The 15,307-nt window shown below is 38.7% G+C and overlaps 1 protein-coding gene across 1 annotated transcript in view; it reads left to right on the top strand.

Annotated features, from left to right (window-relative positions):
- The window catches only part of BICD1 (bicaudal D homolog 1 (Drosophila)), an 81,680-nt gene that overhangs the window by 62,073 nt on the left and 4,300 nt on the right, over positions 1 to 15,307 (top strand). Inside the window, exons 7-9 of the mRNA XM_010017150.1 lie at positions 488 to 805; positions 1,791 to 1,981; positions 13,612 to 13,687. Of these exons, the coding sequence (XP_010015452.1) occupies positions 488 to 805; positions 1,791 to 1,981; positions 13,612 to 13,687 (585 nt within the window). The remainder of the gene's footprint in view (positions 1 to 487; positions 806 to 1,790; positions 1,982 to 13,611; positions 13,688 to 15,307) is intronic.

Below are 15,307 nucleotides of genomic sequence, written 5' to 3'. Positions count from 1 at the left end.
AAATCTCGTGTGTCGAGCATTCAAAGTACTCACAGTCTTTTTTTCACTGGTTTTTGTAATATTTTGTTGAAGTGGATATTACTTTCCATGGAAAATAATTTTATCTTATTAATAGACATTCTTATCCATGGTGAGTTATTAGCAGAACTAGCACCTAATACTGTTATTTGTGGAATAACCTGGAGATAAACCTAAACCTCCCCCTCAATTGCTCATTATCTGCACTGGAAACATACTACATTGCCATAGGCTCCTCTAATGTTATAGATACAGGTTCTTCTGCTCAACAGGAAGTGATGGATTCAGATCCATGTCTACATTCATTCAAAGTGGGAATGGAAGAATTCAGGCTGTCTGTTTCCAGGATTAGGTTCAGCAAAAGTGTGGGTCTGTATCTGCCCCTGTAACTGCAGTCCAGGAATGCAGTCACTGGTAGAGTTGGTTCTTGGACCGGTTCCCCAGATTTCTGCCTTGTTTGTTTTCTCAGGTGTGATGAGTACGTCACCCAGCTGGATGAGATGCAGAGGCAGCTAGCAGCTGCAGAGGACGAGAAGAAGACCCTAAATTCTCTTTTGCGCATGGCTATCCAGCAAAAACTTGCCCTTACCCAGCGACTGGAGGATTTAGAGTTCGACCATGAGCAGTCCCGACGCAGCAAAGGCAAGCTTGGAAAGAGCAAGATCGGCAGCCCTAAAGTAAGTGAGGAGGCATCAGCCACCGTGCCAAGCATAGACACTTTCCTCCTGCATAGTCAGGGCCCACAGCAACCAAACTTACTGGTCAGCAGTGGCACTCAGAGGAAAAGGTATGCATGCAGTGATCTTTACAGTACAGTGCAGTGGCCAGACTTTCATTAAGTCGTTCACTGAATTGTAAACATTATAACTCTTCTTTTTTATTATTATTTTTTTCTTTTTCTTTCCGTACTTCTACTGGGGAGAAGGAGGTGGGGAGGATATGAATATGAAATTCAAAGCCTGGCAACATGTGGCTCCTATCCACCTACTCACTATGTCATTTCCTCCTCTTTAATGCAGTGTTTTGAACTCTATTCTGTCAGTGTCTCAGTGCATCTTATCTGTCTTTAATATTAGTGTGAATGTATTTTCTTTAACAAGTTTTCCTTAAGTTTTCCTTAAGATTTTCCATAACGAGCATCTGAAATAAAAATAGGATTGTGCTCCATGAGCATTTCAGCGCTTAACACAAAAGAAACTGCATCTTTTTGTTAAGCTCTGGTGCTCGCTTGCTCTTATTCAGTCCAAAAAGAATACGGATATGTGCACTTGGATCAATTTTTCTACATGGGAGCAATTAACCTTTTGAAGGGGGTTGGCTGCCATTCATAACCTAATACAAATATTTTGCTGTTCAAGCAGCGAGTTCTCATCTTGTCTTGTGACTGCCCTGCCAAAGTTCTGTAGGTGCGGGGATCTCCATGGTTCTGAAGATGAAGAGGACTCTCTTTTAGAGAAGTCCTAAATTATCATTCCCTTTTCTTGTGTGCTCTAGTCACAATGCAAAACCAAGAGAACGTTCAGGGAGCCTTGTAGGTGTCGATTCCAGGATGCTGAGATATAACTCAACTTCATCTCCTCCTCCCCAAATATGAACCAGGATTTCCAATGCAGGCAAGGTGCTCTGCTGTGGAAATCACATGGGGTGGCAACGCTAGTTGTTTTTTACCTGTTAATCAAATTAACATAATGTTGTCATTTGTGAGGCTTTGAAAGGTAATTAAAGTAAAACTCTTTTGTTTCCATATGTATTTTTCTTGGATCTCCTGCAAGACTATTCTCACCTTCCCTTTGTGATCAGAGCCATCCCAGGACTTCAGGGACCTACCTCCAGAAATTATTAAGAGCCCCCCCTCATCCCACCTCCACAGAATCATATCTTCTGAGGGGCCCCCCTTCCATGAGTGAATTCATCCATGGGCACCGTCTCAGCAAGGAAAAAAGGTTAACCGTGGCCACACCAGGTAAACATTTTTTCCTTGGGTGCATGTGGTGCTGAGTGGTTAGCAGAGCAGGGGACTCTCCCAGCACTGCAGATGCAATCTAATTTGGGCATCTTCTTGAGACCTGAAAAGCAAAATGTCTCCTCCTGTATCAGCTGTAGCAGGAGATGGCATTCTGCCGGCAACAGCCCAAACTGGTTCCAAATGCAGTGGGGAAAGTCCTGCTGTGGTATTGGTGGATGCAGTCCCACTGGCATCCACAGAGGTTGCACCCCGGTGCCTGGGTGGTGCTTAGGCTGGTGGTTGTGTTGGTAGTCCCTATGGAGGACATAAACCCAATGAGACAAAGGAGTCAGATGTGTGAAGACCAGCAAGGGAGCAATTGGAGTGTGCAGGAGCCTATGCAACATCCATCTTCTGCTTCTCTGGAGCATTCAGGTTTTTTCTAAAGGGTAAAGTTAAAATCACAAAAGGTTTAGTTTATATAAATTGAGTCATGAAGTTTATCTTTGCAGGAAGCTTTTGCTCTTCATTTCCTGCCAAAATGTAGTATCCACTGTGAACGAGGCGTAGAAAGGAAATATGAACTGGCATGCCATTTCAAAGGTTGTGACATCTTTCTTCTGACAACAAGCTGATAATTACTTTACTTCTGCACCTGAGCAGAACCTTTAAATGTGCACACTCTTGCCTGGTGTTAAATGTTTTCATTTTTTGTTTTGAAATTTGTCATACAAAAAACCCCATATGTAGAAAATATAAAAGCTAAAACCCATAAAGTGGTTTCTGCTCAGGTAAATGTTTATTCTGGAGAGCTGAGCAATACCCTATATGTATATTATCTCTCTGTTTCAGTGCCAGCAGTATCACAGCTGCCTTTCAGTAGTGTCATGCAAGTAACACCCACTCAGAGAACAAGTGTAAAACTGCAGAGTCTAAACAAGACATTTTCTTAAGGAGCATTACAGCAAAAAATCGAAGAGCTGGCTCCTGGGGAGAAAAAAGCTGTGATGGGGAAAGACTTTAAAATGTGTAAGATAAATGGTACTGATCTTTCAGCAATTCCTTGGTATTCTCTTGGCAATGGAAGGCCACATGCTCATTTTCTACCCCATCGAAAGGAATCTGTTTTCTAAATACTGGCAGTTTCTCTTGAATTTTTTCCTCTTTATCCTACAACAGAATAAGGATGATTTGCTTTCTGGTTGACACTTGAATCTCCTTAAAGGACTCAATTTTGTATTTTCTGTATAGCCAAACTCCCCAGTTTGCCCCAAAATGGCAATCTTCTAGCATACAATTTACAAGTATTTGTACTTCCCGTGAGAGTGCCAGGCCAAGGAGAACCAGTTTTTAATCCAAGGACTGGATGACCTTTGTGTGTCAAACCCTGACTGTATATTGTAAATGCAGTTTAATGGTTGGAGGAATAATGATTTAAAAAATAACTATGCTAAAACACAATTTACTTTTTTGAAAAAGTATTAGTAAAATGATAAAATATGTAATCTTTGAATTGACTGATTTATGGTGCAATTGTCCTTATGAATCTACAACAGTCCCAGTTCAGTCTTTCTGAAGACATTTGTCAGAATTTTATGTCATCACATGACCTCAGTTTCAGCCTGAGACACTGACAGGTTCGAACCAGAGATTTTTCTGAGCACTCAAATTCCACAGGGCCCGTGTTAGAATCAGATTGAGGATTAGGTAGGAAATTTTTCAGCATTGTTCTTAAAATTTTCTGGAAGATTTCTTACTGTCATTAAAAGATCAAAGGAAAGATGCACAAGTAGGATTTTTTTTTTTTGCCATCTGTCTAATTATCTGTTTCCTGAAAGTAAGGAAGAGTGAAGGATGTTATTCTGCTGCTTTTATAGGGAATATTTAGAAGCCTTATATCAGAAAGAGTTTCTGCTCTCAGATGATTTGTGCAGTCAAGCAAGCCAGCGAGAGATGTAGCAACCCACACCTGCTTCTTCATCAGAGAGGTTGCAAAAGAGCAGCATCCAAACTCAAGCACTATGGAGCAGAGTATATTCTGGCTTTAGGATGTGTCCTCGAGAGTGGAGTAAGACTGAGTCAGGCCTAAATTAAATTGAAACAAGTTTTGTTTGTTTGGATTTTTTTCTTTTAAATTTTTGAACAATTTCCTTCAAATGAGTATTTCACCCAGATGATGTCTGGGCTTCCCTTGTCATCAAGGGATGAGGGATATGCTCTACTGCTGTTATAGTATTTTCTTTCTGGATTTTGAGCTTTTTCAAGGTGCAGCATCTAGGATATGAACATCAGAAATATTCTGCAAAAATGTAATCAGAAGCTCATGTTCCTTCTTATATTCTTTTCTTAAAATGTTAAAGTGGAATTTATCATGTGGGGCAAGATTCTTGTTTTCAGTTCCTCTTTCTTGCTTTTTCATCTTATTTAGGCAGCATGGAGATATGGGAAAGCATCTTCAAAAGGGAATTATGGGTAGAAGTCCTTAGTAGGAAATTAATCTGTCTTTACCCCCTTCCCCCAGCTTTTGGATAAAGGGGTGGGGAAAATGATTGAGGGAGGCTCAGACTGACACTACTGTCTGCAGCAGCAGCTGTCAGCAAAGGTGAGCCTGTGTACCTTACAGCATTGCTAAGGTAGGGAGAACAAACTTTGGATAGCAGGTTTGTGTCTCCTTTCACTGTGTGGTGAAAAGGGTTTAAATTCAAGGTCTTTAGCTGTGCACATATTTTGTTTATTTAGGAATATTTTGCCAAAAATAGTTCCAGCTTTGCTTTTGAGCTTAAGTACCAGTGTCAGAAAGTTCCTCACGTATTTCTAAGTCTTGCTGCTATAAGCATATTCAGTGCATCAACTTTGCTTTTTTATGCACTTCTCAATTTTGAAACAGCAGGACTCGTAGAAATATATGAACATAAATGAAAGCACATCTTCTTTTTAAAATGATTGTGAAAGAAGTCCTTTGAGGAACACTCAGCTCAGACCTGAATGTTGCTAGGAGGGTGCTTTGTAGAACTTCATGATTGCTTAGGTCACACAGTGAACAATTTTGAAAATTTCTTACTTCTCCTACTTGAAGCAGTGTTATAGATTAATGAAAAAGAAAATCAACATGATTAGGATCTAGATACCTCTTTCTATGCCAATTTTGTGTTACAGAATTTTATTCTGAATTCTGGTTCATGAACAATATGTATTTATCTGTACATTAAGTGAAACAGTTTGTTCTTGAAAAGCAGGGAAAGCAGTTAACTGAGCCACCACTACTAAATAAGATTTGCATCCATATAATATCTACCTATTCAGGGTTGTCTGCTCTGGATTATTCAGTCAGATAACTTTGATTTGCTTCATCCAAGCAATGCAAAGCAGCTGCAGCATGAAAGTTTGTCAGAACCATTATTTTTTAAAAACCCTACGACTTCATTCTGACAACTCAAATTTACAGTCTGAGTGCAAATTGACCTTTGACCCGTTAGAGATCCATGGGTGATTCTTCTAAGTCTTTGGCTATGAATATGTTGCATTTTTATCTGCTGAGAATGTACTTGTGTTGATGGTGACCCTGTACCTGCCCATGTCTCTAAGCTTGTGTAATCAGGCAGGCTACTGGCTATTGCAAGGCTCAGGCAGTATTGATCTAATCTGTCTCTCCTCTCTGTGAAAATCAGATCTTATGTGATTTTAACAGGATTTTTTAAAACCAGGAGTAGGGTGTTTTGGGGGTCTTTTGTTTGTGTTTTTTCTTTTTACATGAACATGATGCTCTTCACAGAAAGGATAATTCAATCATTATTAACTATTATCTGTGTTCACTTTTTGTTCTGCATTGTTCTATTTTATGTGGGTTTTGTAAACATGTGCCATATTTGTGTATATATGTGTTCATTGTTTAATGAGCAGTATTAGTGCATATATACAGATATATGTATATATTTTTCTGCTCTCGGGGCCATGTCCTGCATCTGACATGCTCATTTTACTAAGCTTAATGAGCATTGTATATTTATGCCATTTCAAGCATGGTACATTGTCCTTGTGGAGGCCGTTTTGAATTTGGAACAGTATCCTTGCCAAGGACATTAGTTGGCTGTAACTGATGAAGAAGTCAGCTGGCTAAATGTACTTTTACCTCTTGGTGCCACTGTGAACAGGACCGTTTTGCTCTATGCTTTTCCTCTTTTGCATTTAACTTTCCAGTTACCACTGATGAGACCAAAACCATACATTTCATGCTGATCAATATAATTTAGCTATTACAGCATGAATTCACTGCAGTTCTACAAGTTTCGCTTAATTTATTGGTATTTTTCACTATACAAACAAAGCAGTTCCAAAATAAACCCTATTTTTAATAGAAGCCCCAATCTCTTTCTCAAAACATTAAGGGGGAAAAAAAAAAAAAAGATTGCAGTGAAATCCATGCTTTACTGTTGTATATTTTCATTAAAAGGTTATTGACATTTTTCTCTCTGTATCTAAGTTATGATGTCATTGCTGGATGGAATGGTTAATAGTAGCATCATTTGTTGAAGTTCTCCAGTAAAGTGTTATTAGACTTCTAGTTGTTTCTAACTAATCAGGTATGCATGTGACACATCATATCTTTAAGGTGTGTTGTCAGATATTTGTTGCTTTCTATGAAAATTTTGGGCTTTGGAAACCAGTCTTGTCAATTAACTAAAACAGCTATTGAAACATCTTGACAATGTTCGTAACAAACCCATTTGTCTTTATCTTCTTTTATGACAAGGTTTAATGTGGTTTCATGACTTACTGATTTTTACCTTCAAATATACAGGAATTTCAATATTGTGCTTCTCATCTCATAAAATAGACAAAGCTGAAGTGAGTCTCTCTTTAAATTAGACATGCTGATATTTAGCTCTCTAATAGAGCAGTTCCTTGGGATGTTGTGATGTATGGAGTAAGCTCACCAGCAATTCTTTAATCAAGACTAGTATGCCTGATTGTAAGTATGTCCCTGTCTGCATTTTTAGGGCTATGAAACCTTATAATTGTACCTTAATCTGTTTCTTCCAAAGCCTACTAAAGTTACTGTTCCCACTGACTTCAATTTTTGGATCAAGCCCTTCTTTGGCCATAAAATAGTGCAAATATTTTTGGTGTGGATGTATTTGTGGCCATCCGAAATGTATTCTAGACACATTTCATAAAAGAAGGGTAAACAAGAAGACAAAAGAATGATGATTTCTATATTTTTAAGACCTTTCTTTTCTTCTTTTGAAATGTTTAAAATCTGTGTGTCTTTTAGTATTTCATGAATCATCAGGCCTTTCTAAATGTGCTTTTATGTGCTTTTTATGAACTGTATATAAAAAGAAAGGAACTGAATATATATTTTCAGCCTTTACCATTTCCATTTCTGCTATTTTACTAACCCATTATTTAGCGTCTCAGTAGATTTAATGAGGAATTATTTAAAGCATTCACAAAAAACATTTGGGAAATAACATAAACACATCATGATATAGAAAGTGTGAAAAAGCCTACAGAGCTGGCAAGGAACCTCTTAATGTTTTTAATCTGTAACTGGAGAAAAATTCCTTTCACTACTATCATTAATTATTCTTAATATGAGCTACAGCAAAGGTCAAGGCTGGGATATAGCTTTATCACTGTACTTTGAGCTAGCAGTCACATCGCTGCTGAAGCACATGGACTAATAGGGAAACAGCTCTCTAGGTTGGAGATAATTCATGTTGGAGAAGAAAGTAAAAATACAGTTGTGCAGAATAAGAAAATAAGGGGGGGAAAAACCCACTCTATGTGGTGTAGCTGTTGTATAGAAGAAATAACTCACTAGAACACAGCCAAGAAACCTGACATGTTCTGGAAACGCACTGAATCAGTGACCTACTAAGCCATGTCTGTCTGTGTAATGTGTCAGGTAGTACACAAAGCTGTTAGCGATGTTCCATGAGTTGGTTTGCAAAAATTACCAAGACAGATCGCATTTCTCCAAATCCTATAAGAAAATAGCAATTAAATCCCCTACCTGTTCCAAAAAACTCAGTCGCCTGCTCTTACTCCTGAGATGCATTTAACAGAAGGCACTCTCTTACGTTTTCTCTGTCTGACCTTGTCCTAAAGGTAAAGAGCAGGAGGAGGAGCAGAAGGAAGCCTCTGTCAGGTTGGGAGTGTAGAAACAGTGGGATCTTTGCAAGAAAAAGAATGGACATGTGGAGATGACAGGAGATAAGGGTTTTTAGATGCATTCTACCGCTGACCTATTGCATCTTAATGCAATATGTAGATATTGCTGATTCCTCCAGCTCTGTGTGCAAATGGGAGTTCAGCAACATGCTCGCATCTCTTAAGCTTTATTCTTCAATTTTGATGAAGACTAAGAAGTAAGTAGTGGAAGAATTCACTGTTATTAAACTTCTACAGCCAACAATAACCTAAGACACCAAGTTTCTCTGCATAGAGATATGAGTTACCTGGGTATTTGCAAGCCTTGACGTAGAAATTTCATAGTAGATCAGCTTTATCATGAAGTGAGCCAAACTGATACTTGGTTGATTAATTTCTCTATCTCCAATCAATGATCAGTTATTCAGTTTAATGGGAACAGAGGTAAAACTCAGTGGGAAAACCCAGAGAATGTGGGTACTGAAAAATGTCTGTGCAGGAGCTAATTTGTACCTGGTGAAGTTTATTAGGCTGCGTGCATGCTAGCTGTGCTAGCTGGGCCAAAGCATGGCTGTAGCTCACAGAGCTGTACATTGGCTCTGTAACATGGCTGAATCCCACTGTGCTGCCCGTCTTGCTCCTAGGCCAGGACAGCCCAAGTCAATCCTGCTGTGAGAAAGCTGGGGTTAATATAGCCAGCCAGACTTCATGTGGAACTTGTGTGATTGTTCCATGGTAGTCCTCTTCTCAGGACAGCCTGCAGAAACACAGAGATGCACCCAGACTGACCAGCTGGGGCTCTGCATAGGGCAGAGGTAACTATTGGGCAGATCCCAAACTGATCATGGAAGCAGGAGAAGGGAGAGACTCTTCTAATCTTTGACCCGTATCATTGTGTGTTTTTCCGAAAGTAAGCCACAGCTGTTCTCTCACCAGCTGTTCTTTGCGATAACCATTACTATTTGAAGTTCCTCTTGGCCTTGAAGAAGGTCAAAGTTTTCTTGGCATCCATTATACTGACATAGATAAATTATAAGTGAAATCAGCTAGTAAAATAATTGTATAAACTTACGTCCTCAACACTCCTGGATATAAATTGTTTTAGGACTTTTTTCATCCTTCCAGATTACAGTTTGAAAGCATCTCTACAAACCTCAACTCAGCCAGCTGGCCGAGTGTTTTAGTACCCTCTGCACCATTCTTCTTGATATCTGACTTTTTTTTCGTGGTTTTTAGAAATTTTCCTTGTTTCTCACTTCTGAGTACAGAGGTTTGATTACTGTCTTTGTAGGACTTGTTGTGTGATGCGACATGTTTCTGCCTCTGTACAACCAGAGGACTACTGATTTTGTTCTTTGCCCAATACTTTTGACTTGTGCTATTAACCATTCAAACTTTCCCATTAAATGGACATCCTGGGGAAGAACATAATTCGTTACTCTTAGACACGCTATTAAATTCCTCAAACGTTATGGAGCAAGTTCAATTGGTATTGGGTAGTATGACACGAAGTGGGATAACTCAAAAAATTTTAGCTGGGAAAGAAGGACTTCCTATTGGCCTGGGGTAGTCAATGGGATACTAAGGAGACTTTCCTTTAAAAAACTGGAAAAGCCTCAATCTCACATTTTGCCGTGTTTCTTGACAGCTTTTCTTTTATCAAGAACAATTTTTTCCCAATGTTTTTCATGTCAGAAATGTAAAATATGGAGTAGTACCTGTAAAAAAAGTTTGATTGATTTGTTCTTTGACTCTCAATTTTACTTTTTCAGATAAAAAACTGCTCTTTACTGAGTAACTGAACTAGACACAGTTAGAAGTATCTTTTGTATCAGTTACTCATTCCGAGCATCGCCAATGCTTATCTTGGGATTCTTACTAGTCTTGGTCTTGGCAGCACTGTGTAGAGATTAGTGATTTACCTAGTGTCAAAATGTGCCAAATGTTTCATTGAAGTATGCTGGGTTCTGTGCAGATGGGACTGAAAATGCTTGCATGTAGTTTTTTCACTGAGGACATTGCTGATGTCAACAGAAGGCATGCCCATCTCTCAGACACTAATAACCCAGTTAAGCATGCCTTTGCTGATTATAGTCACACAGTTCACAGACTGGAGGGCAGAGTACACCTTGTGACATGAGGGAAATGCGTTGGTTTTGTGTCTGAGTCAAAAGGAAGCATAGGGAAATACTGGTTTTTTTGGTGAGATTTGCTCTCTGCAGATAATTTATAGCAGCACATTCAGTCCTCATATAAGCAGATGTAGCTTCTTTGAGCTAAGTATTTTTAATGTTCTTACATCAGGAGCTGATCAGGACTAGGCATTAGATTCCAAAGGAAAATCAGCACTGGCTACTCTGTGAGAGGAAATCTCCGAGCCCTTTACGCCACCATTGCCAGCTAATGGCTAAAATGCTAAGAACTGGAAAATCTGAACAGGCCTAACATATAACATGAGTCAAGTCTCAAAGCTCCAACAAATGCTGTGGTCAGCATTGTCTGATGCTGACATAGAATCCGTACAGACTCAAGTCCTGTATAATTCAGTGAAAACTGGCATATGAATTTTTATGTACAATAGCTCCTCTTTGCCTTTTGTGGTTGAAATGGCCACTGAACTTCATTTCTTGGTTATAGGTTCATAGAATGTAAAAGGAGTTAAGTGATCGGCCAGCCCACTCCCTGCCCACAGTAGTTTATTTCTCCACAGCAACTGGAGATAATGGAGAAATAAGATAGTCTGTATTTAATAACTTTATTAATCATTTTGGTGGTGGTCTTGGAAGAAACACCAAAAAGTATAATCTGTGTCTATTCTCCAAGTGTCTTCTACACAAATGACAAACAGTCCTTTCACTCTGCAGCTTACCTGAAACTCCTTGAGATTTAAAAAATGCTGGGAACAGGCTTCTTTCAATGCAAATTTAAAATATTTATTTATTTATTTATATATATAGTGAAAGAGAGCATGTCTGTCTTACCTTGTTTGTATAGTATGTGACATTAACCAGAAAATCAGTAAAGGCATCTTTGAAACCTTTAACCTTCAGCAGAGTATTTCAGAAAGAAAGAAACATTTACTTGACACAGGCAGAAGTTCCTTAATAGAAAGGAAGGACTGAATGCTGTCTGCTAGTTTTCATCTTTTAACACAGTGTAAAAAGAAGTCATTTTATGATTGTCATGACATTAGAGAGTAGCATTATAAACCCTCCAAAATGCTTCAAAGGATTAAATATAGAAGGAATAAATCTAGCTGTGACACAGTTTCTTGGACTTAGGTAGATAAGAGTTCTTTTGAATATGAAATGCGTATATGTAAGCCATATGCATTCTGCTTATCTCTTTCCTGGCATAATCCTCAAAAACCTCACTACTGGAGGATGTAGGAGGATGATTCAGCCATTTTAAGCCACATGGGTCACTAAATTTCATACTGATGTTAGTGTAAGCCAGATTGAGCATTGCTGATGCCAAAGGGAACTGTTGTTTCACATGAAGTTGAGGGAGTTTGCTCACATTGAATAGTTGTTATACAGTTTGCAGAATGCTTGCAGAATCTGGCGCTCTCTTCACACATTCTGCCAAATGTAGCAGATGAAGAGGCATTATAAAATCTTCACAGGATGTTTGAGATATTAGAATAAGATAATAAATCACGCATTTTCGTTGTTCTGGAAAAGCCTGTCAGAACAATTTCTTCTGTATTTATGAAACCTGTCCTTACCTTTTGATCTCACAGCATTCTGTTCTGTATTCCTTTTCTCACTGACTACCTTCTATAAGCTGTCAGGGATGATTTTGCTTTGGACTTCTGCAAACTAGTTTGTTTAGAGTAAGACATTAATTTATTTGTTTTTACAATCATTTCCCATCTGCAGTTAGCCTGCTCTGTCTGTCCCCACCCCCCTACACCCCCCGGCATCCTTTCTTTTAATTGAGCTTTGTACTGAAATGACAGACCCTTCTATTCATGGCTCAAACGCATTGCAAGATCTTGCACTCCTCTGCTAAAAGATGTACTGAGGACTATAGTGACTATCCTAGTAAATGAGAAAATGGCACAGTATCCTTTCATTCCATTTCTGCTTTCTGACACAATGGTGCCAACACTAACTGCTTGTCGAAGTGCCTTTGGGTACACTTGCTTCCACCCACTGGAGGTCAGCACAGATCTTCATAGGAAGTAGGGAGTAGCACTCCGGGCTTGTATGAAAGGGAAATGTTACTATAGTGTATATGATGCTCATTGTTGCTAGGAGGGTGTGTTGCTCTATATTGTACCTGATGTCATCTCAAGACTCAAGAGAACAGCAAATTACTTGCACATTCTTCCACTTGATTGAGTCAAACAATAGCATTGGATTTTGGAAAACATCTCTGTTGTAAAGACAAATTATTACTAGCGTTAAGCTTTAAATAGCAACCAACTGAGAAACACCAAATCAAATTCTTTCCAAGTACATTTCCAAGTACATAGTTGCCTCATTTTTAAGGTTCCTTTCCACTGAAGGTTGAGAATCAGGTAGAAGAGGTCAGCGAGGATGATAGGTTAGCAAACCCTGCTGGAGACAAAATGTAGTGTCCAGTAGTTCTCCAGATGGTCAGAATTTTACCCATAGATGACTCTGATGACTCTGTTGTCTGACAATCTGAATCACACAGGCAGTGGAATGAAAGGCCAGACCACCGTGGGGAAAATGAGCAAATCTTGAGATCTGGAAATCCTGGTAGAAAGTAGTGAGCTAGAAAGCAGGGTTGTCTTGTTCAACTATTTTCATGAAGTCCCACAAATATTATTTAGTTTAAAGCTGTCTTCATGTTCAAAATGTCACAGTAAAAACATAGCAGCAAAGGATTATTTGGCTTTACTGTTTTTTAATCAATTAAGAACTAGAATACAGCTTTGCAAGTGATTGATTCTCTGCTTTGGCAGAGAATTGATAAAGTAATCTAGACAGAACCCTGAAAAAAGCCCGTATCAATTTCTCCCTTTTCCCTACCAAACACAATCTCACAAGCATAATTTAGAAGTCACAAACACTTTCTTGCAAGATTTTTATCAAAAGCCATAATGAGATGGCATCTGTAATTGTTCTATGGATGTAAGTTCTCTGGAGGAAATTTTGAGTAGCTTCATTGACACTTTTTATATTAGATGTAAGCAAAACAACTTCACCTCCAGCAGAAGAATGAGAAGTACAAGGTTTAAACCCAGATCTTGAATACAGCCATTATTGCTGTCTGTTTAAACAAAAAATTGCCGATGCTAAGGGAAGACAAACAAAAAATGTCTCCACTGCTGCTTCTGAAAAGAAAAAGAAGGCAACAACTAATATTACTATCAGAAAAAAAGATGTTTCCATCAGATAAGGAACCAAGAACACATTCCTCACTAAATCTCTCCATCAGATGCATAGCCTGTGTACTACTGTTACTAACCCCTTGCTCTGTAATCTCTCTGTATATATGTCTAATTTATCAGTTTCTTATAGATTGTCAGCAGCCTGCTGCCTCCATACCGCCACACGGCTCACAACTAGCCAGGGGGCCAGATTGCCAGACTGTCAGGTAAACTTAACTAACTCTTCTCTTTGCACATAGCTGCATGCAGGTCTGCAACTCCCTCCTCTTCCTTATACAAAAGCTCTTTGCTACACTTTGTCACTAACAGCAAACTTTTAACAACTTGAGGAATTTCTGCAGTGACAGTACAAATGTGAATCGCAGCATTCATGCACTTACATCCATGTTAAAATATAGAAAAGAATGTGAAGTTGATCTTGCAGTCCTTATTTGGTCTTTTTATGCAGTTTCTTAATGATGCCAAAATAGTAATGATTTTATTTTGTTACTTGATAAATTTAATTAAATGGGGAACTTTTAATTTTAGGGGTAGGTGTAGGCTTCCCTTTTGTAAGGTGGCATTTTAAAGGCATTTGTGAGATTTTACTAGGTGCTTCTTAGAAAGCTCTCCCTGACCTAGAAACTCAGACCCACTGCAGTCAGTTCTTAATCTTGTTGTTAAAAGTAAATTCCTGGTGTCCTTGCTCGTATGTGGTGCAAAGGCTAAATCATAGTTCTGAGACGGTTGCATTAATCAAGGCACAAACCCAAACCTAAGCAAAAAGAGATTACAGTACTTTTATTTATCTGTTCATAGTACATGCTGTGCCTGTATTCACTTATGCCTATATTTTCGTTTCAAATATGTTACATTATTTTTAGACCTTAGCCTGATCTGTAGTGACCAAGTTGATTTATAGCCCTACATAGAATGGAAGATCTCCCTGGTTTAGTACTGCTATGTATTTGTCTGCAAGCATTACCTTGTTCTGCAAACAAACCCACAGAAAGGGATAACATCCAAAGGAAAGTCTCAGGGTTTTCTGGTTTGTCCATGAATCCTATCTCAGCTAGGAAGTCCTCATTAGCTACAACGAGAGCTTTTCTTGCCATGTTTCCAAATCAAAACCATGGTATATGGAAAACAATAATAATAATTAAAATATGGTTAATATTTTAAAAACATTCAAATCAGTCAAATAACAAACACCTTTATGCTTAGTTGAACTATTGACTCTCAAATGACTGTTGGATTTTACCACCAGACTGGTACTCTTCTGGTGAAGTGAAAACAACACACTGTTTTTGATATGTTAAGACTATTGCCTTGCTTGCCTCAGCCACATAGCTGCACAGCCTTGTAAAGCAGTGAAGCATAACAGCAGCTGTAATGCAAGTCATCATGATGGCATAAGTTGCTGAGTGCTTTATTTAATGTATTTGAAATTTGGGGTAAAATCTGAAGGCATTTAAAGAACCGGTTAGACTTACTGAGGTTCAGATTTTCTAAAATCCAGCAGAAGAGGAAGACAGAAGCTTGCTCTGACCTTCCTAGTCCTCTGACAGTCCCTCCTGGTGTGACAAGTATGCTTTCAGTCAAATGGTGATGCTAAATGAGGCAGATTAAAGCTCTGCCAAACCCTGAACTCACCCATTTTAGGAGAGAGGTATGCTTATTTTTTAAGTCTCTAACATTACTCTTGCAGTAATGTGACCTCCCAATGGCATTTCAACCAGGATTAAACAATAGCTTGTTAAGACTTGTAATTCACACAGATGTTTTCTGCATCCTGCAGTATGTCTAATTGTGTTCAAAGTAGTTAATATGCATAGCCACAACACAGA

Source organism: Nestor notabilis, unplaced genomic scaffold (assembly GCF_000696875.1).
Source record: "Nestor notabilis isolate BGI_N333 unplaced genomic scaffold, ASM69687v1 scaffold4086, whole genome shotgun sequence".
NCBI classification, from domain to species: Eukaryota; Metazoa; Chordata; class Aves; order Psittaciformes; family Psittacidae; genus Nestor; species Nestor notabilis.
This window is presented reverse-complemented; position numbering and strand designations above follow the sequence as displayed.